This window comes from Mercenaria mercenaria, chromosome 9, assembly GCF_021730395.1.
Source record: "Mercenaria mercenaria strain notata chromosome 9, MADL_Memer_1, whole genome shotgun sequence".
In the NCBI taxonomy this organism is placed as follows: Eukaryota; Metazoa; Mollusca; class Bivalvia; order Venerida; family Veneridae; genus Mercenaria; species Mercenaria mercenaria.
The window spans coordinates 13,098,084-13,126,012 of NC_069369.1; the positions used below are offsets into that span (position 1 = coordinate 13,098,084).

General features: G+C 36.5%; 1 protein-coding gene across 1 annotated transcript in view; it reads right to left on the reverse strand.

Annotated features, from left to right (window-relative positions):
• Window positions 1–2,774: 2,774 nt before the first annotated feature.
• The window catches only part of LOC128559402 (protein mono-ADP-ribosyltransferase PARP14-like), a 78,383-nt gene continuing 53,228 nt past the window's right edge, over window positions 2,775–27,929 (reverse strand). The window contains exons 9-11 of the mRNA XM_053550832.1: window positions 11,614–11,828; window positions 9,431–11,181; window positions 2,775–8,631 (exon numbers count right to left, since the gene is read on the reverse strand). Coding sequence (XP_053406807.1) covers window positions 11,046–11,181; window positions 11,614–11,828 — 351 coding nt within the window. The 3' untranslated portion in view covers window positions 2,775–8,631; window positions 9,431–11,045. The remainder of the gene's footprint in view (window positions 8,632–9,430; window positions 11,182–11,613; window positions 11,829–27,929) is intronic.

Here is a 27,929-nt window from a genome sequence, read left to right on the forward strand (position 1 = left end):
TCTGACCAAATAAATATATGTAAGCTACATAAATGTTGCATGGTCGCAACGATAACAGAAAATATGACAACATCTCACATACAGAGTTGCAAAGTCTCAACATCATAATTACCATTTGAAATGGTAAACAAATCGTATTTACATTTTCTATTTTCGTCGAGACCATTTCTTGGACAATTTCATAAATGACTGGATGATGGCTGTTCACAAGCTGCTGAACTATCATTTTACATTATTAAAGTCTTGCGCAGACTGGAATAAAAGTCTTCGAAATGGATACATACAATTTATAATTATACAACTGTATCATGAATTAAAACGTAAAGTCAATGCCCTACGATAGAAACAAGTATCTTCAGGTGTTCCACTTATTTTAAATACCATGGAGTGCTGCAAGCATTGTCGGTGACTCCTAAAGATAGTGTTGTTCAGCTGAAACATTACTCATACATTCAGTTTTAAAAAGTGTATACATGTTATGCATTTCAATGTTTACATTTTACGTTACAGAGCGGGTAGAGAACCTGAAACAAAAAGTGTTTAAGATTTTAATACTTGGAAGAACACAACAATTTTATAATTGCATACGTTACTGCATTTCTTTCTGCCTCGTCCTTTTTTAAAAACGTGCATTTACTGAAATATTTCATTATTTCGCGTTTTTTTCAGCTCCCAATTTCCTTTAAAGACGGACATTCACGAAACTTGTGCATTTACGTAAGTTTCATACATGTCGTCACGTTTATAAGTTGTTCTTTAACGACGACATTTTTAGTTTTACTTAGGCTAAAGAACAAATCTCTATCATTTATATAATGATTACAAGCGTAGTATGTCAATGCTATAAAAACATTATTAGATTTGCATCGAGAAATATCAAGGGGCAGGACGTGATATGGTTGCAAACTTACTTCAAGACAGTGAAATGGTTGCAAACCTATTTTGAACTCTACGGATATGTGCATGCATCAGTTCGATGTCTACGCCACACACGGTTTTTGCATTTCAGCATCGTAGATTTCGAATTTTCGAATTTATTGAAGGTATAAAATGGTCAAGTGCAGGTTTTGATATTTGAACGGGTTTGTTTCTTGCCAATTTTTTTAAAAAGTATTATGATCAAACTAAAACCCTTAAACGAGACAAAACAACAAATTATGCAGAATTTCATAAAAGTTTGGTTCTGCATGTTTCACAAATGATTTTATATCCAAATAGGGCTAAATCATGTTCGAGCTCTTTTTTTGCTGCAAACTTGTACTTCAAGCAATTTCGGACGCAAACTTTTACTTTGGAAATGGTGCACAACTCTCGGAACATGTCGATTGTGTTACATGTACATTTTTGCAGCATCACGCGACCCTTTGATGTTTTGAACTAAAAAATTTGTTTTGATAAAAAGCTTGAAAATTTGAGTGTAATGCGCGACTTACAATTGAATGCACAGACTTTAACTTAAACTCTATAAGACAATCTCAATAATTCACATTATTTCATAAATCTCATAATCTTATAAATCTCAATACTTTGAATATTATTTAAATTTCCTTTTCATATTTAAGGTTGAAGACGAGTTTCCAGCACGCCAGGATATAAAAATGTCCTTAACTTTAGCAAACGAAAAGCAAAATAGTCCAATAAACCGCGCAATGAAGAGGTGGCGGATATGCATTTAAAAAAAAAAAAAGAGAGATGAACTATTGTATCTCTAAGTTTCATAAAGTGCAGATTTTCTCTAAGAGACACATGACTTTTTCGCCATTAAAAACACCAAAACGAAAAGGTTTTGCTAAAATTTACGATGGACTGCTTAAAACTTCAGTGGAATAAATAAAGAGGAATCAGTGGAAACTACAAAAGAATGTGAATTTTTTGAAGCGAAAATCATTCAAATAAGACCAAAGAAGAAATAATAACAACTAATAGTGTACCTTCAGCAAGCAATCATACATATACCAGCGATGATAAAGTGAAACGGACGACGGACGACGAACACAGGGTGATCACAAAAGCTCACCTTTGAGCACTTCGTGCTCAGGTGAGCTAAAAATCTACAGTACAATATCAAATCGTCATATTATACTAGTATCACATACATATACGACTTTTGTGTTGAAAACATTTGGTCACCTTAGTTCATCTTTGGAGTCTTTATGAGATACAAAATAGAATTGCTTTTAGCAATTTATGAATTATATGCCGGCGAAGAACGGTTAAATCTATTGAAAATCGTAAATTTTAAGCACATTTCAGGTGTCAAAAAGTGTTCTGGAGGGCTTGAAGATGCATTGAAACATATTGATATGTTCCTGGTATATATGTCTAAATAAATGTACATATTTCATAGCCGAATGATCTTAAGTATGCCGACGGCATACATTACGAAATTCAAACATGTTTTGGTGCTTTATACTGCTGTAGCCAAGATTTGATATCTTTGGTCACCGTTGTCTTTAGTATATACAAAATAGAAATACATGTAGCAATTTATGCATTATGTGCCGAGTAAGAACGGTGAAACGTGTTAAAAATGTTATTTTTAGAACTTTTAGATGTCCAAAAATGGGCTCGAATCGTTGTTACTGCTGTAATTCAGTGCCCAGGAGGGCTTGGGGATGCATTGAACCGTGTGGATATGTTGCTGGTACATATATCCAAATAACAGTGCATATTGCATTGCCGACGGATTTCAGGATGCCGATGTCATACGTCAAAAATAAAGGCCTCATTACGGAATTGGAATAGAATAGAATAAAAAAGAATAGAACATAATAGAATAGTATAGAAGAGAATCACTTTTATTCAATAATTTTGGGCCCTTTCGGGTACAAATACAAGTATGTATAAGTATGTCTTAAGTTTCTAAAGGAAGAACATCTAAGCTAAACTAATGCAACTCAAATAACTATATCTCATACAATAACATATTATCAAAAACGACTAGAACATACATTTGGTATCGAGGAGTTTCCTCGATTTATCACTTTATAATATTTAAATGACTAGATCTTAAAAACTTAAACAAGAGTGCCAGAATGTCACAATATACGCCAATCAAAGCAAATTTCTTTACACTAGCACCTGTATTTGCAAATGGAATTTTAATTTTGTGGTTGTTTACAATGATATTTTTAGTAATTATTGTAATTCTTTTGTTTTTCTAAGTCCATAAAAAACTCCTTAAAAGGTAGATGCCTTAAAATACATGTAAAACTTGAAAGTAACATCTATGTTGTACCACAGAAACTGGAACTTGAGACCATCAAGATTAACATTCTGACTAAGATTCATGAAGATACCGTCATAAATGTGGCCTCTACAGTGTTAACAAGCTTTTCTTTTGATTTGACCTGGTGACCTAGTTTTTGACCCCAGATGACCCAATATCGAACTTGTCTAAGATTTTATTGAGGGTAACATTCTGACCAAGCTTAAGTTTCATTCAGATTGGGCCAAAATTGTGACCTCTAGAGTGTTAACAAGCTTTTCCTTTGATTTGACCTGCTGACCTAGTTTTTGATCCGAGATGACTCATTATCGAACTTGTTCAAGCTTTTATTGAAGGTAACATTCTGGCCAAGTTTTATTAAGATTAGGTCAAAATTGTGACCTCTACAGTGTTAACAAGCTTTTCCTTTGATTTGACCCGGTGACCTAGTTTTTGAGCCCAGATGACTCAATATCAAACTCGTCCAAGATTTTATTAAGGTATTAGGTCACTAATAGTAATGTTTACAAAATGGCCTTTGCTTGGTATATTCTGAAAGGTAACCGTGTTTTGCACTATTTTGCAAATTTTAAACAACTTTTACCGTGCCGTTTTTTATAAATGTTGAATAACTTATGGTATCTCCTCAAGCTCAAGTAGAGACAAATTTCAAAGCGATAGCCACTATCCAAAACGTTTGCAGAGAACTCATTTTACCATTAATTTCATTAGAAGAAACATCAAACTATTGGTAAACTGTTATAAAACACAAAATAAAAATGTCAATATTTTTTCTATGGTGCCGCAAGTAAACGGATTTAATGAGACAGAATTCATACTTCAACATTGAAAAAATAAGGTCGAATGATGTGTTTCTGTTTTGGATTTTGCTTACTCCATTTAAAAATAACCTTAGGGAAGATGTAAAACCTACCTAAATTTCTTCCACAATATATAATCTAAGAGTGAAAGCAAAACAGAGAACTTTCACCGCGTGTAACTCAATATTTTTAAAGATGTGTAACTCTACCCCTTCTGTTAAAGTAGTAAATTCACTTTGAACACCAAGAAATCGCTTATAAGATTCATCTTTTTCCATTTTTGTACAAAAAATCAATAATAAGTCTTGAAAGAAGTAAAAACTTACTAGTAAAAAAAGAAAATAAGGAAAAAAAAATTTGGTCCCAGTAGGGCTTGAACCTACGCACCCCTAAGAACTGCAGTAAAAGTAGGTTTATGGTAGGAATTGAATACTCTTCAAAAAGGAGGTTCTCTATTAGTGATCTAATACCTTAAGAGTAACATTCTGACTAAGTTTCATTCAGATTGGGCCAAAATTGTGACCTATAGAGTGTTAACAAGCTTTTTTCCTTTGATTTGACCTAGTTTTTGACCCCAGATGACTCAATATCAAACTCGTCCAAGATTTTATTAAGAGTAACATTCTGACCAAGTTTCATTCAGATTGGGCCAAAATTGTGACCTCTCGAGTGTTAAAAAGCTTTAACTTTGATTTGATCTGGTGACCTAGTTTTTGACCCCAGATGACCCAATATCGAACTCGTTCAAGATTTTATTGAGAGTAACATTCTGACCAAGTTTCATTAAGATTGGGCTAAAATTGTGACCTCTTAGAGTGTTAACAGTCAAATTGTTGACGACTGACGGACGACGGACGACGATCACAGGGTGATCACAAAAAGCTCACCTTTGAGCACTTCGTGCTCAGGTGAGCTAAATATCTACAGTACAATATCAAATCGTCATATTATACTAGTATCACATACATATACGACTATTGTGTTGAAAACAAGATGTTACTACACATATATATAATCCATTGTTTAACGCAAACTCATTAATGCGTTTCTTCTTTGAAAGCAGTCGGCTATATATATTGACAATCTTCATCTGACAGTGATGAAAAATTATCATTTATAGTACAGATGTTTTGGTGCTTCAATACTGCTGTATTCTGCACTGGATCGATGGACTTTAGCCAAGATTTGGTCCTTATGTCATCGTTAGAGCCTTTATGGTGTACAAATTGAAATTGGTTTTAGCAGTGTATTTATTATTTGCCGACGAAGAACGCTAACTTGTAATTTTTGTCATTTTCCATGTGTCCTCATGTTTTATTTCGATGTAAATGAGATATGAAACCAAAATTTGTAGTCCTGTTTGGCGCCATGTAACCTATACTGTGTTGGTGCGCCGTAAAACCCAAATAAAATAAATAAAATAAATAAATGTGTCCAATTATGGGCTCGAATACTTGTTACTGCTGCAGTTCACAGTGTCCAGGAGGACTTGAAGATGAATTTAACCATGTAGATAAATGCTTGTATGTCCAAATAATAGTTTATATTACATTGCCAATGGTCCAAAGAAAAGATAATAGGTAAGGGTAGATTTTTCGGAAGCACAGAGCACCAAAAACACAGCCTCAGAGCCACGTATTTGCAAAGTAGGCCCACAACAAAAAGAAGCTGTAACGGAAAAAATATTACAGACTGGTTGCTTCAAGAATCCAACGAGTACAATTTAATTTTATGCAAAATATAAATAGAGGGGGAGGAAGGGGTAAAGGGTAGAAGCGGGTAAGGAGAGGGGGTTGAAGGGGAAAGTAGAACAAGGATGAATATACAAAGGGAATGCTACGTTACTAAATAACAGTTACACTATAACGTAAACCACAGTAGCGCAGACATTCATGTACCAAAGACAAACACACACATCCACATATCTAACTAACATAGATAAACAGACAAGTAAAACATAACAACAATGTAGGGCACCGCCTAAGACACACAAGCACATAAACGCACACATATAAGCAGGAAAAACAACAATCGGGCACCACCTTAGGACTCCGGCAGCCAAAATTAAGGTGGGCACGAAAACTTATTCAAAGTAAAGTGGGGGGGGGGAGGGGATGGACATGCCAAAACTTATTCATAGTAAAGGGGGAGGGTTTAAATGCGTTTATGGCATGCCAACCTCCCACTTACCCTATTTTCAACGATGTAAATAAAATCCCAGCTGAGAAAGGCTCTAACATTAGCGAAAAAAACAACAACAGATCATATTAAGTGAAACATAAAATTAAGGTAAATCTAAGGTCTAATTACACCAATGTACTCAACAACTTGTCTGAAGTCAGAGCACCAAGAGCCTAACTTTTAAGGGCACGACTAAGAAAGCTGCAAGACAAAATTTCACTCCCTCCGTCCGTTTTATGTAGGATTTAGGAGAAAAGCATCATGAAGTCTAACACTTTATTAGTCATCGCAAAATCAGATAGGAAAGCGTAGAGTAAACTGTAGATGGGTCAATCACCAAACATGCACTGTGTTTCACGATTTTCGCATCGTACCCTCTTTTGATAAACTTTTTAACACATTTTACAAATATCTGATTAAAATAAGGACTATGTCAAAGCCTCAATACGTAATTGGAACATGTTTTGGTGCTTAGATACTACTGTATTCTGCACTGAAATGATGGACTATAACCACCATTTGGTCTATTTAAGTCATCGTTGCAGTCTTTAGGAGATACAAAATGTATTAGTCTTTTGCAGTTTATGCAAGATATGCCGCCGAAGAATGGTTAAAAATGTGGAAAATCGTAATTTTAAGCATTTTAAGGGTTCCAAAAATGTAGGCATTGTAACTGAAAATACAAACTTTAAGTAGGAGCTATCTATATTAAATGTATGTGAAGTTAACTGCATCAGAATACAAGGACTGAAAAAATTATTAAAAAATCATTTACTGAAAAAAGAGTTATTTGAGCTGAAAAAATGATCCCGGGTGAAATATTTGGAAAAAATGGAGACAACTCCGCAAAGACTTTATGATAGGCTTAGGTGACACTTGACCTAGTACCTCATGCAACCTACCCACTTTTTACTTCTAATCATGAAAAAAGCATGCATACTTGCCACATGGATTAGCAACCTGAATACAAAACTATGTAAAGATCAAATAATTGATTGCCCTGGGGAAAGTAGGACATATTTTGTGGTGAAATTTGTAAACAAACAGACGATTTTTCTAAAAAAGTCAAAACCCACAGAATTTCACAAGGTGAAATATGTTGAAAAGGCTTCTACTGGAAAGAGAACAATCTGAACTACCCATACATATGCGTCAAAGTATGGGAAAAATATCTAGAAATATGAGAAAATCGAAGAAATCAATATCGAGACTGTTAGATGCATAACTGTGTAATCATACATGGCATTTATCATAGATAGGTTACTTTTCCTTTGCACTGATATAACATGGGCAGGATTAGGATTAAGAAACGGTGTTCACTCAACAATTTCACTATATAATTAGATTGTTTCCCTTGCGTAAAGAAGGCTTAGGGTAAGTCTCTAAAATATGGGCTCGAATCCATGTTACAGGAGGGCTTGAGGATGAATTTAACCATATAGATATATTGCTATTATGTATATCCAAATACTAATTCATATTACATTGCAGACGGATCTTCAGGATGCCGACTGCATAGGTTGAATAAACGTGACATTACGAAATTGGAACACGTTTGGTGCTTAGATACTGCTGTATTCTGTGCCACGATTTGGTCTCCTCAAGTCATCGTTGGGGCCTATATGATATACAGAATGAAATAAGTTTCAGCAGTTTATGCATTCTGCGCCGAGGAAGAACAGTGACATGTGTATAAAAGTGTTTTGTTTTTTTAAAAGATTTTTAGGTGTCCGAAAATTGGTTCGAATCCTTGTTACTGTTTTAAATTCAAAGTGTCCATTGCATTGAATCATTCTGTTCTTCACAATCTATCAACACTATGCATATGAATAATGAAAATGTTTTAATTTCATGTAAAACAGAAAATAATGCATAACACATCATAATCATAATTCATAATAAATTTCAAACTATGATTTTATTATATTATTCTGAATTCATACCAAAAACTATTTCTAGGACTGAGCGCGACCTACTGCATCTTGTTCTTTATGTTTAGTTACAATACTTTCGCGCTCAGCTAAGAATACTGACATATAACATGTACAGCATAATTTTCGATAAGCTTTGCACAAAAATGTATTTTAACAAATAATAATTAAATCTACAACAAGATCCTTTATATACACTCGATGTTATTGAAATCAAATGTGTAAGTGTTTGGTTTAAACAATATTTTTCCAACATAATTGCAGTTATTACAATGTTACAAATATCAACATATAGGAAGCCAATAGCTTTCTTTAGAAACTCTCTCCCTATACATAATATAATTTCAACGGTAACAAAATAAATAATCTATCTTACATGTTCTGCTTGTAGTTTCTTCGTTTATCAATATGGTATGAGAAATAAATTTGTCGAACTGTAGCATAAAAAGGAATACATTTTCAGATATAAAATTTGAACTGTTAATATAAACTTAAGGTATTAGATCACTAATAGAGAACCTCCTTTTTGAAGAGTATTCAATTCCTACAATAAACCTACTTTTACTGCAATTCTTAGGGGGGCGTAGGTCCAAGCCCTACTGGGACCAAATTTTTTTCCCCTTATTTTCCTTTTTCTAGTAAGTTTTTACTTCTTTCAAGACGTATTATTGATTTCTTGTACAAAAATGGAAAAAAAATGAATCTTATAAGCGATTTCTTGGTGTTCAAAGTGAATTTACTACTTAAATAGAAGGGGTAGAGTTACACATCTTTAAAAATATTGAGTTACACGCGGTAAAAGTTTTCTATTTTGCTTTCACTCTTAGATTATATATTGTGGAAGAAATGTAGGTAGGTTTTGCCTCTGCCCTAAGGTTATTTTTAAATGGAGTAAGACAAATTAAAAACAGAAACACAGCATTCGACCTTATTTTTTCAATGTTGAAGTATGAATTCTGTCTCATTAAATCCGTTTACTTGAGGCACCATAGAAAAAATGATATTGACATTTTTATTTTGTGTTTTATAATTGTTTACCAATAGTTTGATGTTTCTTTTATTAAAATAAATGGTAAAATGAGTTCTCTGTAAACGTTTTGGATAGTGGCTATCGCTTTGAAATTTGTCTCTACTTGAGCTTGAGGAGATACCATAAGTTATACAAAATTTATAAAAAACGGCACGGTAAAAGTTGTTTAAAAATTGCAAAATAGTGCAAAATACGGTTACCTTTTAGAATATACCAAGCAAAGGCCATTTTGTAAACATTATTATTAGTGCTCTAATACCTTAAGTGTAAGTGTTTGTTTAATCTGTAGGGCGGCTTAACGTCTTCTCTTGTATAGTTTTCGCCACAAGTATTTCATGTCTACTTAAATTCCTTGCTTTAATTGATATTACATAATAATTGGCAATAGCGCAAAGATTTAATAGTAAATGTGTAAAAAGAGGGCCCGATTTACACTCTAAACCTAAATTTCACGGAGTAAAACATGTAGAGGCAATGAAATGATTTGTAATTTACCTTTAATCTATCCGTGCGACCATGTCCCTATGCAGTCAACATTTTGCATATCATTCTTTAAGGGGATAAAAAGGTGGAACTGAAACAAAGTATTCCCTATCTGATCTTTGATCTCACCATGCCGCCGACATGGCCGGAATTTGCGTAAGTCAATTACTTTTTTTGCGGTTAATATTTGTATGTATTCAGTTCTACAAACATATCAGAACAGTACCCTATTCATTTGCTGCAAAATTAAAAGGTTATGGTACTAGCCTACTTTCCGAGCATTAGCTGCTAACAATGGTTTGACATTAAAGTATGTAAATGTCGGTCATCATACCAGTTCCTGACGCTTCATAAGTAAAGGAACAGAAAAAATAAAGGTGATGGTAGATTTCCCGGAAGAACAGATACATGTAATCCCAAAGAAAGCCAGAGAGCCATGCATCACAACAAAAATAAATTTTAGTAAGAAGATATAGCAGAATTGCACTGTGCTTTACGAGTTTTGTATTTTACAAATTTTATAAATATTTCATTAAAATAGGTATTCTTTTTAATTTTATGTCGTATATACACTACATTCCCACAGACACCGTACGATGTCGCTCGAGAGAAATCCTCCTCCAGCTGGGAGAAATTGACAAGTTTAAAATTGAAATCGTCTTCTAAAATACTATTCATGAATGTAAGTACAAAAAAGACGCTTCTAAATAATTATTATGAGGTATAAGCCTTGTTTAGTTGTAATTCTTTAGAATAAATGTGTTTAACTATTTCTGAAAAATATAGGTTGTCTATATTTAAAATATCAGCAAGGTACCTCGAGGTTCCATCAAAACAATTTAAAAACTTAAATAATGTCAAACTGCTTCTTAGTAAACAGAGCATGAAATCTCGTTCAAAACAGAAAAGGAATAAAATCAGCAATGAGTGGGACGCAGTTTGTTCCCAAGCCATATACATGTAAGCTTTTTCGGAAAATGGCGCGGAAACAAATTATTGACATGCCGTTTTACTAAACAAACATATTTTTGCAATTCGTTAAGTCAATATGGGGGATATTCATTTGAATCATAACTGCTAGATACAATGCATTGATAATCTGCTTTCACATTTAAACGTTGAATTAAAAAAAAGAATTTTGTAATTTATTTACATTATCTGTACTTCATTATACCCCTGTAAGACTTATTCGGAACATCATCACCGCAACACGGTGTCCAGCAACTCACTTCTTCTAAATTTTTTGCAAAGGTATCCCCCTTTGAAGGCGTCATCTGTATTTACCAGATAAACATCATCACATAAAGACAACTGATATGAAACAATGGTGCAACGATTATGATAATCTAGATCTAATTTTCCAGTGTTTCATCGGACCACTTATTTGATAATTAATTGACGGTTTGTCTGAAATAATCTTTTCCAAGTTGTTTGATGAATTTCGTCTCCACGTCTTCTCCTGTAACACCTTTTACTTCTAGCTCTTCGCGTACCCTTTGTAAGTAGGTGTCATCTGGATAGCCAAACCTAATAAAGAAAATGTATTGCACATGAATGTAAAAACTGAAGCCATTAACCTTTCGTTGCACGGATTAAAAAAAAACTACAAACAAGCCAAGTAATATCAGTCACGGTATGATCCACTCTGTCCGTATGAAGTTATGTTCAACACCTGTCATGCCCCTTCCAAACAAAACATCACTGCCATTCAGCGTAAGCGTAATTCTTTTATACATAGTGATTGAATAGATTAAATGATCCTACAAGATCAGAAAACTTAACATCACTAAAGTCCAAACTGGAGCTATAGTAATATTCTCTATGGTACAGCAATCAAATTGAACAATGCAACCATACTGTCCATGTGCAAGGAATATTTTTCTGTTTTTCTCATTATTCTGAGTAAGGAGTGTAAATAAATCTCTGATGTGTTAATGCCCATGTTAAATATCAACTTACTGAGTATTTGGTCTCATGTCTGTTTTATGATGAATGTCATTCCATGTGATTACCCCCTCCTGTCCGGTGGTTCTTGAGGATCCTATAGTGAACACCAGGCGCCGCTCAAAAGCTACCTTCAGCATTGCGCATATTTCTCTGCCTTCTGTAGTGTCTGGTAAATAGGCAGAACGAGCAATACCTTTATATGCTGCACCAGGGTTCGGGTGGTCAGGCTAAAAACAATTAAAGATAACGTGATTATGTTCATCCAAACTGGGTTAAGTTAAAATAAATTATTAAATACATTGTCAGACATGCATTCGATTAATTTGTTGTTGGGTCTAACGTCACACTGACACAATTATATGTCATATTGTGACTTTCCAGCTTTAGGTGACGGAGAAAGACTCCGGGTTCCGCTCCAGGCATTATTTCAAGCACAAGCGGGTACGTGGGTAGCAACAATGACCTTTCGTAAGTCAGCTGGATGGCTTCCTCGTATGAAATAAGTCACTCTTTTCGAAGTTTCAACTCACAGCGGTGAGGAAGCTAGTGATTCGAAGTCAGCGGCTACGGAGACTCATTACATTGATCGTATCTATCTTTTTACAGAACAGGTCAAGGTCAAGGCCACACTTAGAAGTCAAAGATCAAATGGCTTAAATTCGTTGTACTTCCATACACTCTAAACAACTAAAAATATTCATAAAATTAGTTTCAATTGTTAATCTCATCCAGTCAACATGCAGAGTGCTAAATCCTGGCCACCATGTGTAAAAAACCAAGGTCACACTAAGCGATCAAAGATTAAAAATGCTTTAAGTTGTACCGAATCACTAGAAGCCAATTGCTTAACTTAATTAATTAATAAAGAAATAAGAAAGAAAACTACGCTGCATATCAAATTTCTGTAAAAGACTATGCCACAGTATTGGTTTTGCAAGGCGATATAAAAAATATTATATTAAACTAGAGTTATCACACGACGGTGATTCATACACACCATCTCCTACACACACTCATCACCAAAGGCTTGTCTGAAATGGTCTTCATAGTCAAAGTCTATATAAAATGTGGGCAAAGAATCATATCTGTCTCATAAATATTTTAGAATTATATCCTCTTTAACGTTTATATATGTTATATTTGAGACAATATCATTGCCCTATTCTAATCGAATTTAATGTAATTTTATACAGTGAAAGATGACAATTAGTCAAGAAATAGAAGTTTGTCTCGTGTGCTATCCTACATTGTTTTAAGTTAGATTTAATGAAAAATACTTTAAAAATATAAGATCATTTTAAACAATATCCAAGACAGATGCTGCCTCTTATTTCATAAATAATATAGCAAAAGTGTGCTTAAACACTGTTTATGCAGATGGTCGGTTAAACAGTTCTATCATATTTTATCTATATTTTACAATAAAAGACATAACATAATTATTAGAATCAAAATAAATTAAAGCAAAAGAGTTTTTAACACTATTTATACACTACTTTTTCAAGTATATGTACTATAGGCAGTGTTAACTGGGCCAAATGTCCAAAACTCAAACATTTCATCATCTTATGAGGACAGCCACGGTAAAAAACAATTATTTGACTCTATCCTTTTATACCTCAATACGGAATGGTACGGTGACGGTTTTTAAGTTTGGTTGAATCGACCATAACTTTGTGTATTGTGGCGTTTACTCATTTTTAGTTAGAAAGTTACACAAATAACCAGAATTAGGCAGTCGTTATTGTAGTTATTGGATCTAAACCAATCATGGTGTAAGGAATTATTATCTCACGTTGTCTTGCATAGAATGGAGCAAATTGGTATCGAAAAACATTTTTTTAAGCAAATATATGTTACACACAGATTTTATTGGCTGCAGGATAAATAGAATATAAGGTTACCGTCTTTCTTAACTTGAGTTTATCCACCGAGTTGGAGAAAGGTTTATCCACCCCGAGGTTTGCAAAAACAGTAACCTAATATTCTCTATAACTATTCAAGATCCGAGGGGTGTTCAATAAATACCCTGAAGAAACTGCTCTCACTCACTGTTATACTGGTATAATGTAGATAAGATAATTTTTAATTGATACGTAAAACAATTTTGACTTTAAACAAAGCTAGTCTCTAAAGCAATCTGACGTCATCCGGTCCAGTTTCGTTTCTTTTCCTATTTTGCATTAGCCAGACCATTACATGATAATTTCTTATTTTTCAAGTTAAGTTTTCTCAACTTGGATAAATGATTAATTAAGTGAAAGCATTATGCCAGCAACGCTGAAATAAAAATGTTTGGCAGGCATAATGTGTTGGTCATCGCTGTACAGAGATAAGCGATTACATTTTGTTTTTCGAATAAAATATCAAGGAAAAAGATGAATTCTACATTCTGTTTGGTTTAAGGAACTAATCCCTGAATAAAACAACATTTTATCACTGTTCTGGGCGACCAGGAGATTACCGCTGACGGCGCTAGATCAATCACTTTTTAAAAAGTAGAGATCTCCTTGATATGAAGTTCTACATATAGCTAAGTGTCCCAGTTTATCAGTACTACTTGAATATTATTTGAAAATTGTTTATATGTTCGTAGGAATTGTATCGCATAATCTTCTTTGTTAGCGTCACAATTATGTTGGGCTGCTTAATCTGGAGAGACGTTGCCTTAGACACAGAAAGTAAACAAGAGCTCGTCGAACACGAAATGCCCCCCTTGATGCATTTAGTAATTGCACAAGGAACAGAAATTATATGCTCACTGTAAACAAAGGTTCTACCATTCTGGTTCAATCTGACCTTGACCTTTAACTCAACAAGAGATTACAAAGTGATCTTGGTGCCATCCACTGAGCCATTTTTGAATGTTCCAAATTTCAAAAGTAGCTCAATGTCAAAATCAAGGTCAAATTTCATTTCTGTACAAAATAATGTGTATGTGGTCCAAATTTGAAAGCTGTGGCTTGAGAAATGAGAAAGTAGGTCACTAGTAGTAGATCAATATCAAGGTCAAAGTTCATTTCGGTAGACAGAAATATGCATGTGCTTCAAATTTGGAGGCTGTAGCTTGAGAAATGTGAAAGTAGGTAGTAGGTAAAATTCAATGTCAAATTTCAATTCAGAACACAAAAATATGCATGCGGTCCAAATCTGAAGTCTGTACAATCAGAAATGTGAAAGTAGGTCACTAGGTCAATCTCAAGATCAAAGTTCATTTCGGTACACAAAACTATGCATGTGGTCCAAATTTGAAGCCTGTACCTTCAAAAATGTGAAAGTAGGTCACTAGGTCAATTTCAAGGTCAATTTTTTTTTTTGGTACACAAAACTATGCATGTGGTCCAAATTTGAAGGCTGTAGCTTGAGAAATGTGAAAGTAGGTCACTAGGTCAAAATCAAGGTCAAATTTCATTTCGGAACACAAAACTATGCATGTGGTCCAAATTTGAAGCCTGTACCTTCAAAAATGTGAAAGTAGGTCACTAGGTCAATGTCAAGGTCAAAATTTTTTTCGGTGTACAAAACTATGCATGTGGTCCAAATTTGAAGGCTGTAGCTACAGAAATGTGAAAGTAGGTCACTAGGTCAAGGTCAAGGTCAACTCATGTCAAGGTTCATCTTGCCACTCAAAACCATACATGTGATCAAAATTTAAATGTTGTAGGTTATTGACAAGAAGATTTTAAAAGCTTTTCCCTATATAAGTCTATATGAACCATGTGACCCCCAGGGCCAGGCCATATTTGACCCTAGGGGGATAATTTGAACAAACTTGGTAGAGAATCACTAGATGATGCTACATTACAAATATCAAAGCCCTAGTCTTTGTGGTTTGAACAAGAAGATTTTCAAAGTTTTTCCCTATATAAGTCTATGTAAACGATGTGACCCCTGGGGCGGGGCCATATTAGACCCCAGAGCAATAATTTGAATCGTCTTGGTAGAGGACCACTAGATGATGCTTCATACTAAATATCAAAGCCCTAGACTCTGTGGTTTTAGACAAGAAGATCAGAAACCGTTTTAACTGTTCCTGGCCAATATGACCTTGACCTTTGACCTAATGACCTCAAAATCAATAGGGGTCATCTGCTGATCATGACCAACCTAACTATCAATTTTCCTGACATTAGGCCCAAGCGTTATTGAGTTACTGCCCGGAAACCATTTTACTGTTCCTGGTCAATGTGACCTTGACCTTTGACATACTGACCTCAAAATCAATAGGGGTCATCTGCTGGTCATGACCAACCTGCCTATCAACTATTGTGACCCTAGGCCTATGCGTTCTTGAGTTATCATCCGGAAACCGTTCAACTGTTCAGGGTCACTGTGACCTTGACCTTTAAAATATTGACCTCAAAATCAATAGGGGTCATCTGCTGGTGATGACCAACCTCCCTATCAACTTTCATGATCCTAGGCCCAAGCGTTCTTGAGTTATCATCCGGAAACCGTTTTACTATTCAGGGTCACTGTGACCTTGACCTTTGACATACAGACCTCAAAATCAATAGGGGTCATCTGCTGGTGATGACCAACCTCCCTATCAACTTTCATGATCCTAGGCCTAAGCGTTCTTGAGTTATCATCCGGAAACGGATTGGTCTACATTCCGACCGACCGACAGACCGACCGACATCTGCAAAACAATATACCCCACCTTCTTCGAAGGGGGGCATAATAATGTTCATGGTCTGAAATCTCTAAGTTATCATATTCAATCTACTCTTATATCATATTTGCAAATTTCGACAAAATAGGACTAAAACTAAACATATTGTAATAGCTGGAAATCTGATAACCGAACTTTCGTGTATCCGGATATCATTCACTTTACGAACCAGTACTCACCATGTGTAAAATACAGATTTTAATCCAGTTTCCTTTAATGTATGTTTAGTACTGACATAACACTTTGATTTCATCAGAGAATCTTTGCTTGTTATAAATCACTTTTGTTAATATTTCGATTTCCAGCATTCCTGCATGATGTATTTACAAGTTGAATATGTCCGCCATTTTTGTTATGAATGTTCGCGCATGAATTTTGGTAATTTTGCAGGGAATGCTTAAATGACTGATTTATATTGCCATAGAATACTGTTTTGTTAACTTTGATTGTTTTCAAAGTAAATCTTATTCGGAAGCGAATATGTAATTAGCAAACTTCAGGAATATTCTGGAACGCTCCGTGTAACTATTTGTCTGCTTTGAACGCGCAATGCTGGAAAATGCTGGAACGCTATATTTTCGTCTCTATTTTGGTTTATCGGAGACAATTATATCAGTTCCCCTTTTAAATCAATTCTTTGTATCTGCCCTTACCTTTTAATCCCTTTATAGCAGCACAGTTTACGTTAATTCCATATTATTTAATGTTTACTGTGACTGGACCTGATTACACTGACAGCGCGCTTTTTGTGTCAAGGATTTTGATTGGTCCCCAGCATTCCAGCATCACTTCCAGCATTGCGTCACTTATAAAAGGACGCACGTTCCAGCAATCTGGGTCAGTTGCAACAATAACAATAACATTAATCTACTTTTAAAGTTCGATCTTCAACAACTTTCAAAAATGCAGTCAAGCTCTGAAGCTTTAGGTACAAGCGGTTTACCAAATTTCCTTTACTATACTATCGCTATATTCTAGAATCGTGAATTATATCGTAGATCTCTATAAAATATGGTTTTAGTAGAACTTTGATAAAAACTAAATGGCTGAAAGTAGTTCTTTGCAACTGGTCCATTGCTGTGTCTGCCTTTAATCTCCTACGTGTTTATCATTTTTATTGTAAGAAGCATATTTTGTCGTTAATATATTGAATACGTTATCGTTAAATTAAATAACATATAAAACCCTGAACTTCATTACTGTTATCATTTAAAGTGTATTTATAGGATCAGTTCCTCCACCATAGCCCGATCCATATCTACAACAAACCATTTTATAGAAATGGTTTCTTCGTAATCCGTGCTCTTAGTCACAAACAACTTTCTCACCACTGGCTCAACTTTCGCACTCAGCTTTCTCCATCAAAACTGATCATCTGAAACAACGTAGATCTTCCACTCGACAAGACTGACACAGCAATGATGCGATTTACTCAGCGAATATGATAAGAGTGATTAAGAGTGCAGATTAAATATTCCTAGTCCATCCTGTATACATATTTGTCAGAAACACAAAAGCCTGGGTGCTTACAATTTTTGGTGTCAGAAGCGCGGTCTGTAAGTGCCTAATAAAACAGACCGAGTGATCGAACTGAAACACCTATATCTGCATGTATTTATAAGCTTTATTCATTCATATATTTCTATGCAATAAATAAACAAATACATAGGCAAAAAGATTGTCAACTTATTTTTTCAATAAACATATCAAAATGGCTACACCTGACCCTGAGATTTCATTTGATCGGCCTGATGCACGTGATATTTCATCCGAAACGCAGACGATAGACGCAACTGATAATTCAGAAATGTTAATCAATTTCAACAATGATGAAAGTACTGGATCTAGACATGATATCTCACAAAATAACACAAACTCTGCTCCGCAACATAATGATGCGATGAGACAATTGCGAAATGATTGTCATAATCCAGCACCGCGAACATTCCGTGTTCCCGACAGAATGAACTACATCAATGAGAACAGGACCCCTCTGTATGAACCTGCATATCATTTTGATTCAGATCGTGGCGACAATTTATACCGCAGTCCCCTACGTGCTACACCCCAGCATACAATGATTAAACCCGACACGTATGACGGATCGAATAGTTTTGAACAGTATGTATCTCATTTCGAAGACTGTTCCGAGTTGTCTCTATGGGACAATAGAACGAAAGTTTTAATGCTTGCTACAAGTTTACGCGGTCCGGCAAGAAATTTTTACATGAGTCTAACAGAGCATGAACGACGTGATTATCGGCTTTTGTCTGTCCGTCTGTCCGAGCGCTTCGGTAGCAGCAGTAAACATCAATGTTTATGGTTAAGCAAGTTAGAAAACAGGCGTCGTTTAAAGGGGGAGAGCATTGCATCACTGGCAGATGATCTCCGGCAGCTCTCACAGAAGGCGTATTCTGACCTTGATCATCATTCACAAGAGAAACTAGCATTGAATCAGCTGTACAAACTAGTTTCAATTGAAATGAAATGTAGGTGCATGGATCACAACTGCTCTACTATCAACGATGCGGTAGCGGTAATCGAGCGTTACGAGTCCATTCTCGGGACTCCTGTGTCAAATGTTCGAGCTTGCGATTCGCGCAATACGACTTCAGACATTGAATTGTCCCTCAAACGCATCGAGTCTAGACTTGATAAAATAGAATCATCACGAAATGTTCACAGATCCGCGTCGCAACCGAGAAGTGTTAAAACATGTTTTGGTTGTAATTCAACCGATCACATGTGGGCATCATGTCCGAAAAATCTCAATGTCAGGCATAACCACACAAACAGAAATAGGCAAAATGCATTCGGACATCCCCAGCAACATAATGTACATGACAATATTCAAAGAAATACTGATGTACGACATTTCAGCAACAATACCACTGACATTAAGGCAAACTCCTCTCCTGCACCGAGGCAGGAAAACTAATTTGCGCTGACTCTGAAGGTCAAGGGTCAGCGACAATGTCAACAAATAGGCCTACATTACAAAATACACAACACGAAGTTCACTCAGCTCGTTCAGGTTCGAATTTCAATAAATATGACAATGTTTTTTATGTAACATGTCAAGTAGGGTCTGCATCTATAAATTTTCTAATAGACTGTGGTGCAACTACTTCGCTACTTTCTGAGAAAACGTTACGTGAAATCGGAACTGAACGCACTTTTCAACTTCGTCCTATGTCTAAGGTTCTTAAGACCATAAATGGGGACTCCATGGCTGTTACAGGAAGTGTTGATCTCCTGATTGAAATGGCCAATGAACGTTTTGATCTATCTTTTGTCGTCTGCAGCATGGAAACAGACGGTATTTTAGGTCAAGATTTTTTGCGCCAACATGTTGATAGCATTAATTACAGAAAGTCTTGCCTTGTAATAGGTCAGAATTTTGTCCCACTTTGGACAGGTGGTCAAGCTAATCAGATTTGTAGAGTTGAACTTCAAGAGACCGTGAAACTTCCGTCCCATACTCGCAAGATGGTCTCTATTAAAATACCACAAAAAGAACACTTGACGCAGCAGGGTTTTGTAGAGCCTTCAATTGAACTCATGGCAAAAAGTGAAGTTTGCATCATGGGCGGCATTGTTGATGTGACCTCTAAAAATCTCATAATGAATGTAATGAACTATGGTCAGTCTGATATAACATTATATAAGAAAACTACTTTAGGTACATGTGAGTCTTACTTTGAACCAGAAATTCAACAGGAGAGAATTGCCTCAGTACTAGAACCTACAGAAAACACTCCTTTCCCCGACCACCTTTTAGATCTCCTTGAACGTAGCTCTACGCATCTAACTGAACCCGAAAAACAAAGTCTTGCTCAACTACTGCATAAATATCAGGGCGTCTTTTCAAAAAATGCTGAGGACATAGGTCGAACTGATATTGTTCAACATGCTATCGACACTAAAGATGCTCACCCTATTCGTCAACCTCCCAGGCGTTTGCCCCTCGGTAAGCGTCAAATCGAAAAAGATGAAGTTAATAAAATGCTAAAAAGAGGTATCATTGAGCCTTCTAAAAGTGCTTGGGCATCACCTGTAGTATTAGTTACTAAAAAGGATGGCACCCCTAGATTTTGTTTAGATTATAGAAAATTAAATGATCTCACAGTAAAGGATGCCTACCCTCTTCCCCGTGTGGACGACTGCATTGACGCACTGTCTGGGTCTAAATATTTCAGTTCTCTAGACCTGAACAGTGGCTACTGGCAAGTTGGTATGAGAGAAGAAGATAAAGAGAAAACAGCATTTGCTACAACTATGGGTTTATATCAATTTTCAGTAATGAGTTTTGGTCTCGCTAATGCGCCATCGACATTTGAAAGACTGATGGAAAATGTTCTCCGTGGCCTACAATGGATTGAATGTCTCTTATATATGGACGACATCATTGTGCCATGTACAACAGTAACTGAGGGCCTTGAACGCCTAGAACATATTTTCGAACGCTTACAGCACGCTTGTCTGAAATGTAAACCATCAAAATGCATCTTCTTTCAAAAGCAAGTTAAATTCTTAGGACATTTAGTTTCAGAGGATGGCGTAGCCACCGATCCTGAGAAAATCAAAGTGGTTCGCGACTGGCCCATACCCCACAATGCAAAAACGACAAAATCTTTTCTCGGACTTTGTTCGTATTACAGACGTTTTGTACATGGCTATGCCAAAATAGCTCGCCCATTGCACAAGCTTTGTGAGAAAAGTAACAAATTTCTATGGACAGAAGATTGCGCAAATGCCTTTGATCAACTTAAACAAGCTTTGACGTCAGCCCCAATACTAGGTTATCCAAGACCAGACGCGAAATTCATACTTGACACGGATGCGAGCCATTTTGCTACTGGAGCAGTACTCTCGCAATTGCAAGACAATAGAGAAGTTGTTATCGCATACTACAGTAAAAGCTTAAATCAACATGAGAAAAGCTATTGTGTAACACGAAAAGAACTCCTGGCGGTCGTCCATGCACTCAAGGCATTTCACCATTATTTGTATGGGCAACCCATCTTATTGAGAACTGATAATGCTGCGGTCTCATGGATGAGGAACCTTAAACAGCCTTCTGGTCAAGTCGCAAGATGGCTTGAAGTACTGGGCACATATGACTTAAATGTGACCCACCGCCCAGGCACCCAACATCGAAATGCAGATGCCCTCTCCAGATCACCTTGCACAAAATGTACTAAGCAACAAAATGCAAGTGATAATGTGACCAATGAAATTAATGTAGACAATGAATCAGACGATACACATTTGCAGCAACATAATTGCGATTCAGACCCTTCTGCCCTCTTGCCCTCTTCTGACAATCCGGATTCACATGTTGCACGGGTAACGACACGAAGTCAGACTGATTCTTTTTCTGTTTTTAAACACACATCTTTTGTAATTCCAAACTGGTCTTCTAAAGAAATTAGAGATCAGCAGCTTGGTGATTCCTCTATTCATTTCATCATTAATGCACTAGAGATTTCAGACAACAGACCCACTTGGCAACAAGTTGCTGGTACAAACAATACTACTAAAGTACTGTGGCGTATGTGGGACCGGTTATCTCTACATGATGGTTGTCTGTTTCGCACCTGGTATGATGACAGTGATCATCACTACCGCCAACTGGTGGTACCTATACAGCGAAGAGCCGACGTGCTTCATTGCATGCATGATATTCCTTCGTCAGCCCACTTAGGCTTGGATAAGACACTAGAGAAAATCAGACAAACCTTTTACTGGCCTGGTATGAAGGGTGATGTTGAAAAGTTCTGCATGAAATGCCACATGTGCGCAGCACGTAAACCCTCTAAACCCCCTAAATCACCTATGGGTCTGACACAAGTACTTGAACCACAGGAAAAGTGTGCACTGGACATATTTGGTCCCCTTCCAAAGACTGACCGACAGAATGTCTATATTTTAGTTATATGTGACTGTTTCACACGTTGGACCGAGGCCATACCCTTGCCAAATCAGCTCTCCGAAACGATAGCGAAAGCATTTGTTAATGAATATGTCTGCAGATTTGGTGTACCCATGCAAATCCACACAGATCAAGGTACAAACTTTGTCTCTAATTTAATTGAAGCCATCTGTAAGCAGCTGCAAATACATCACACCCGATCTACGCCCTTCCACCCGCAAGCGAATGGAAATGTAGAGCGCTTCAATAGATCACTTAAAACTATGCTGAGCATGTATTGCAACACAAACCAGCGCGCATGGGACCAGTACTTACCACAGGTTATGATGGCCTATCGGTCTTCAGTTCACGCCAGCACAGGTCAAACTCCAAATAAAATGGTGTTTGGGAGAGAGAATGTCCTTCCTCTGCAAGCCTATATAGGTTTACCCCCACAAAGTAGTACAACTGACACACCAGAAACCTATGTAGAACACCTCCAACAGCAGCTAGAAAGTGTTCATGAAATTGCACGAAAAACCCTCCACACCAAAAGCCAGTATCGCAAGCGGCATTATGACCTGTATGCCAAGAAGCGAGCTTTCAACCCAGGAGATCCCGTATGGTTGCATGATACATCTAGACGCCATGGTGTTTGCAGTAAGTTGTCCGCACAATGGAAAGGTCCCTACATAGTTACGAAGAAAATAGATGACCTAGTATACCTAGTCAAACGTTCACAAAGTGTTCCAGCAAAAGCAATACATATAGACAGACTTACTTTGTACAAATGCTCACATATACCTGAATGGCTGATTTCTATTAGAAAGGCCTTGTCCAATGCACTTCAGTAATACTTCCCCAGGTTCACTACCCATAACAGTTCCAGTCATCAGTACCTATACTTATATGAGTTAACAAAGTCAACATTCAACAAGAAAATCTGCCCCCATCCACCACACACCTAGATAATTATTTTGTCATCACAATTATAATTCAAATAAACTCAACCGGCTGAGATGTGCATATAAAAAAAAAAAAAACAAAAAAACTGCTGTCTGATTCAATTCAAAAATATTTCTTGTGTAGAAGTGATATCAGTGAGACAGTGGTCTCCATCAAAGCGTGCACGTATATATACTTTTTTTTTTGAGCGCTCAACCAGAGTAATGAAGGAGGACTGATCACCCACCTGCGATTTGCTCAGTATTTGTGTTTAATTTTACATCCGGATATAGTATCCAACTTGATATAGATGTGAAGTCAACAAGAATATTTTTTTGTGAATTGTGAATCAACTGGTAGACACAGCAAGAGTTGCACTAAATCAGCCAATAAAGTTCCGAATATGTTAGGATAAGTCGATGTGATGTAATTTGCTGAATTGTGAAATTATTCAAGATGATATTTACTTGATAACTAAACTATAGCATATTGTACATTCCAGTTGGTAAATCATCGGGCAGTGCAACGTTCCCTTGTGACAAGTGTCCGTCAGTATTTAATAACCAGAGGGATCTTTCAAACCATAACATCAAGGCAAACCATACTTCTGCCAGAGTTGTCTGTGCATGGTGTGTGGAACAGAAGGTACGTGAATTTCGTCATCCGCAAGATCTTAAACGGCATGTACGGGATCACCACACGATCATATATCAGGATTTTCCTGAAAGAGCACTGTCCCTGGAGAACTGTTTCTTCTTTGCCAGGAATCCCGAGTCATTTATACAGACTTACCATAAGCAGCCAAATTACGACTCCGAAGAGGCCAAGTTTGCTCGTGAAGCCATCACCAGATGGGCAACTGGGCGTGTCCCCGGAATTACAGGCTGGCGAGAGGGCTGGCGGACAGCAAGATCAAAGGCTGCCAACCCTCAGAAGGCAAACAAAAGACAGCATGGTCCAATGTTTACTCTTAAGCAAATTAACATGTCTAATCAAGATGCAGTGGTCATTTTTCTAAACACCAATAACGAAGTCATCAAGGCACAGATACAAGATGCCGGTTTAAGGGATCCAGCCCTCACAACACCCCTCATCCACAAAATGATGTCGCTGGATCCCAGCTTCACTCCACCGACAGGTCCCTGGAGGTTTCATCCAGATTCAACTTCAGTCAAGTCAGAACTAGCAACTATCCTTGGGATTGACGTTAAATTTCTAACTTCTGTGTGGTTCAAGACTGATGTCCCAGCCAAAGTAGCAAAAACAACATCTCAACCAGTGACCTGCACCAGTGCGATAACTACAGCACTAACAGCAACCTGTACCGATAGAACAACAACAACAACTTCTTCAGCAGTGACCAGCACCCTTGTAAACACAACAACAACAACAACAACATCTCAAACAGCGACCCGCACCAATACATCAACGACAGCAACAACAACAACTTCTTCAGCAGTGACCAGCACCAACGCAATACCAACAACTACTACAGCAACAACACTTCTCACAACAAACACCGTCACGACAGCACCAGTGTTAACAACGACAATCTTCTCGCCAAAACAAGCTGACTACGAAGATGATCTAGACTCACTTCACACACCGACACCTATCTCTTTTGGTACTGACAGTCCACAAAGCTCACCAGATCACCACTCAAATGTATCATCACCAAGGTACCACATTGACTCACCTCCACCACTTTTTAACTCAGCACCAACACCATCATATGAGCCAACGACACCCATCATTCAGACCAACAACAACCACCCAGAATACAACAGCACCAACACCACCATACCAACCAACGACCATCATGAATCCGACACCACCAGCACCAACAACATCATTTAGACTAACAACTACCACCCAGAATCCAGCAGCACCAGCACATTTGTATGAACCAACAACCCCCACACAGAATCCAGCAGCAGCACCGATATATAGACCAACACCGATACACATCACTCCATCTGTATTAGCAAAAACACTTCTGATGAGCGGCAGTATGCCAATTCTTCCACCCGGAAGAAGAGAGTGGAGCGCTGTACCAGAAGGAAGCATTTCAATTACACCTACTCTCTTTTGGCCACCAAATGACTGGACCTCCTTCACACATGACCAGAAAGCTTTGGCAGTTGAATTTGCGGCAATGTCCCTGGAACTCCAAAACAACATTAACTTCAAACATCTGGACCGAACCACACTACTTTTTTAAATACAATTACTTAGTCTTACCTGGAACCAAACTGCACCACACTGGACCAACAACAAAAATGCTAGACTACAACTATGAGGTCATCAAGAACATCGCTGTAGGAAAAGATACCAGCCCAACAGAAAATCAGATAGCAATAATCCGGTCATTCTTACCAACTCCACCTTCCACTCTTCTTCAAAGTATGAAACACATTCCACTAAGATTAACCATCGAGGGGCGACCACAAACATCATCCTGAAAATTCTGAAAGCCAGGACCATATCTTAACACATCTGAGGAATCTACACCCTGGAATACATAATACTGATTAATATATATATACATACATACATTGGTAATTTTTCATTAACGTAATGAACTGTAAACTATTTTCCGCGCAAGGACTGTGGATTATTTTTAAGTATTATAACTGGTGAACTTATTACCACATTAAGAACTCTGAACTGTTTGGAGTATTACAAACTGTGAAGGACCATGAACTATTCAAGCACTATGGACATTCTTTTTAGGTATAATAGTGAATTTATCACAAACTGTTTTAAGTATTACAGACCGTGAAGTGATCATGAACTATTTAAGAATTATAAACTGTGAATTATATTTCCATGCATGGACTGTGGAGTGATTATGAACTTTTGAAATATTATCTGTGAGATATTTATGGACTTCGTAAGTATTAAAAATGTGTGAAGTGACCATGAACTATTTAAGTACTATGGACTGTGAAATAATCATGAACTTTCAAAATATTATACGCGAAGCATTCATGGACTTTCTTTAGTATAATGAACAATGAAGTGATCATTAACTTTTACGTATTGCAAACAGCGAAGTTATCACAAACTTTCAAAGTATTACATGTGAAATGTTCATGAACTATTTGCACATTATGAACTATGAAGTGCTGATGAACTATTTAAATATGACGTATCTTTGAATGAGGAGCGTTAAGTAAAAGCATTATGAACAGTGAAGTTTTAAGTATAATGCTATGATCTGTGAAGTGTTAGAAGGTATTTCTGTATGAACTGTGAAAAGACTTAAAAGATGCACCATTATGAACTATGAAGTGTAGAAGAAATGTACTTAGTTATGAACTGTGAAATGGTTCAGTTAAAATTTTGATAGAGAATCTAACGGAGATGTTTCATATTAAAACTGTACCAAAGATTATATTTGAATTATCAATAATGTGCATTATTTATCAATTGATTATTAACTGTGCATGTTCATAATCATATAATTGCTCATTGATGTTTATTGTATGGTGTCAACTTCAGGAGAAGTTCATATATTAAGGTGGGGAGAGTGTAATAGCTGGAAATCTGATAACCGAACTTTCGTGTATCCGGATATCATTCACTTTACGAACCAGTACTCACCATGTGTAAAATACAGATTTTAATCCAGTTTCCTTTAATGTATGTTTAGTACTGACATAACACTTTGATTTCATCAGAGAATCTTTGCTTGTTATAAATCACTTTTGTTAATATTTCGATTTCCAGCATTCCTGCATGATGTATTTACAAGTTGAATATGTCCGCCATTTTTGTTATGAATGTTCGCGCATGAATTTTGGTAATTTTGCAGGGAATGCTTAAATGACTGATTTATATTGCCATAGAATACTGTTTTGTTAACTTTGATTGTTTTCAAAGTAAATCTTATTCGGAAGCGAATATGTAATTAGCAAACTTCAGGAATATTCTGGAACGCTCCGTGTAACTATTTGTCTGCTTTGAACGCGCAATGCTGGAAAATGCTGGAACGCTATATTTTCGTCTCTATTTTGGTTTATCGGAGACAATTATATCAGTTCCCCTTTTTAAATCAATTCTTTGTATCTGCCCTTACCTTTTAATCCCTTTATAGCAGCACAGTTTACGTTAATTCCATATTATTTAATGTTTACTGTGACTGGACCTGATTACACTGACAGCGCGCTTTTTGTGTCAAGGATTTTGATTGGTCCCCAGCATTCCAGCATCACTTCCAGCATTGCGTCACTTATAAAAGGACGCACGTTCCAGCAATCTGGGTCAGTTGCAACAATAACAATAACATTAATCTACTTTTAAAGTTCGATCTTCAACAACTTTCAAAAATGCAGTCAAGCTCTGAAGCTTTAGGTACAAGCGGTTTACCAAATTTCCTTTACTATACTATCGCTATATTCTAGAATCGTGAATTATATCGTAGATCTCTATAAAATATGGTTTTAGTAGAACTTTGATAAAAACTAAATGGCTGAAAGTAGTTCTTTGCAACTGGTCCATTGCTGTGTCTGCCTTTAATCTCCTACGTGTTTATCATTTTTATTGTAAGAAGCATATTTTGTCGTTAATATATTGAATACGTTATCGTTAAATTAAATAACATATAAAACTCTGAACTTCATTACTGTTATCATTTAAAGTGTATTTATAGGATCAGTTCCTCCACCATAGCCCGATCCATATCTACAACAAACCATTTTATAGAAATGGTTTCTTCGTAATCCGTGCTCTTAGTCACAAACAACTTTCTCACCACTGGCTCAACTTTCGCACTCAGCTTTCTCCACCAAA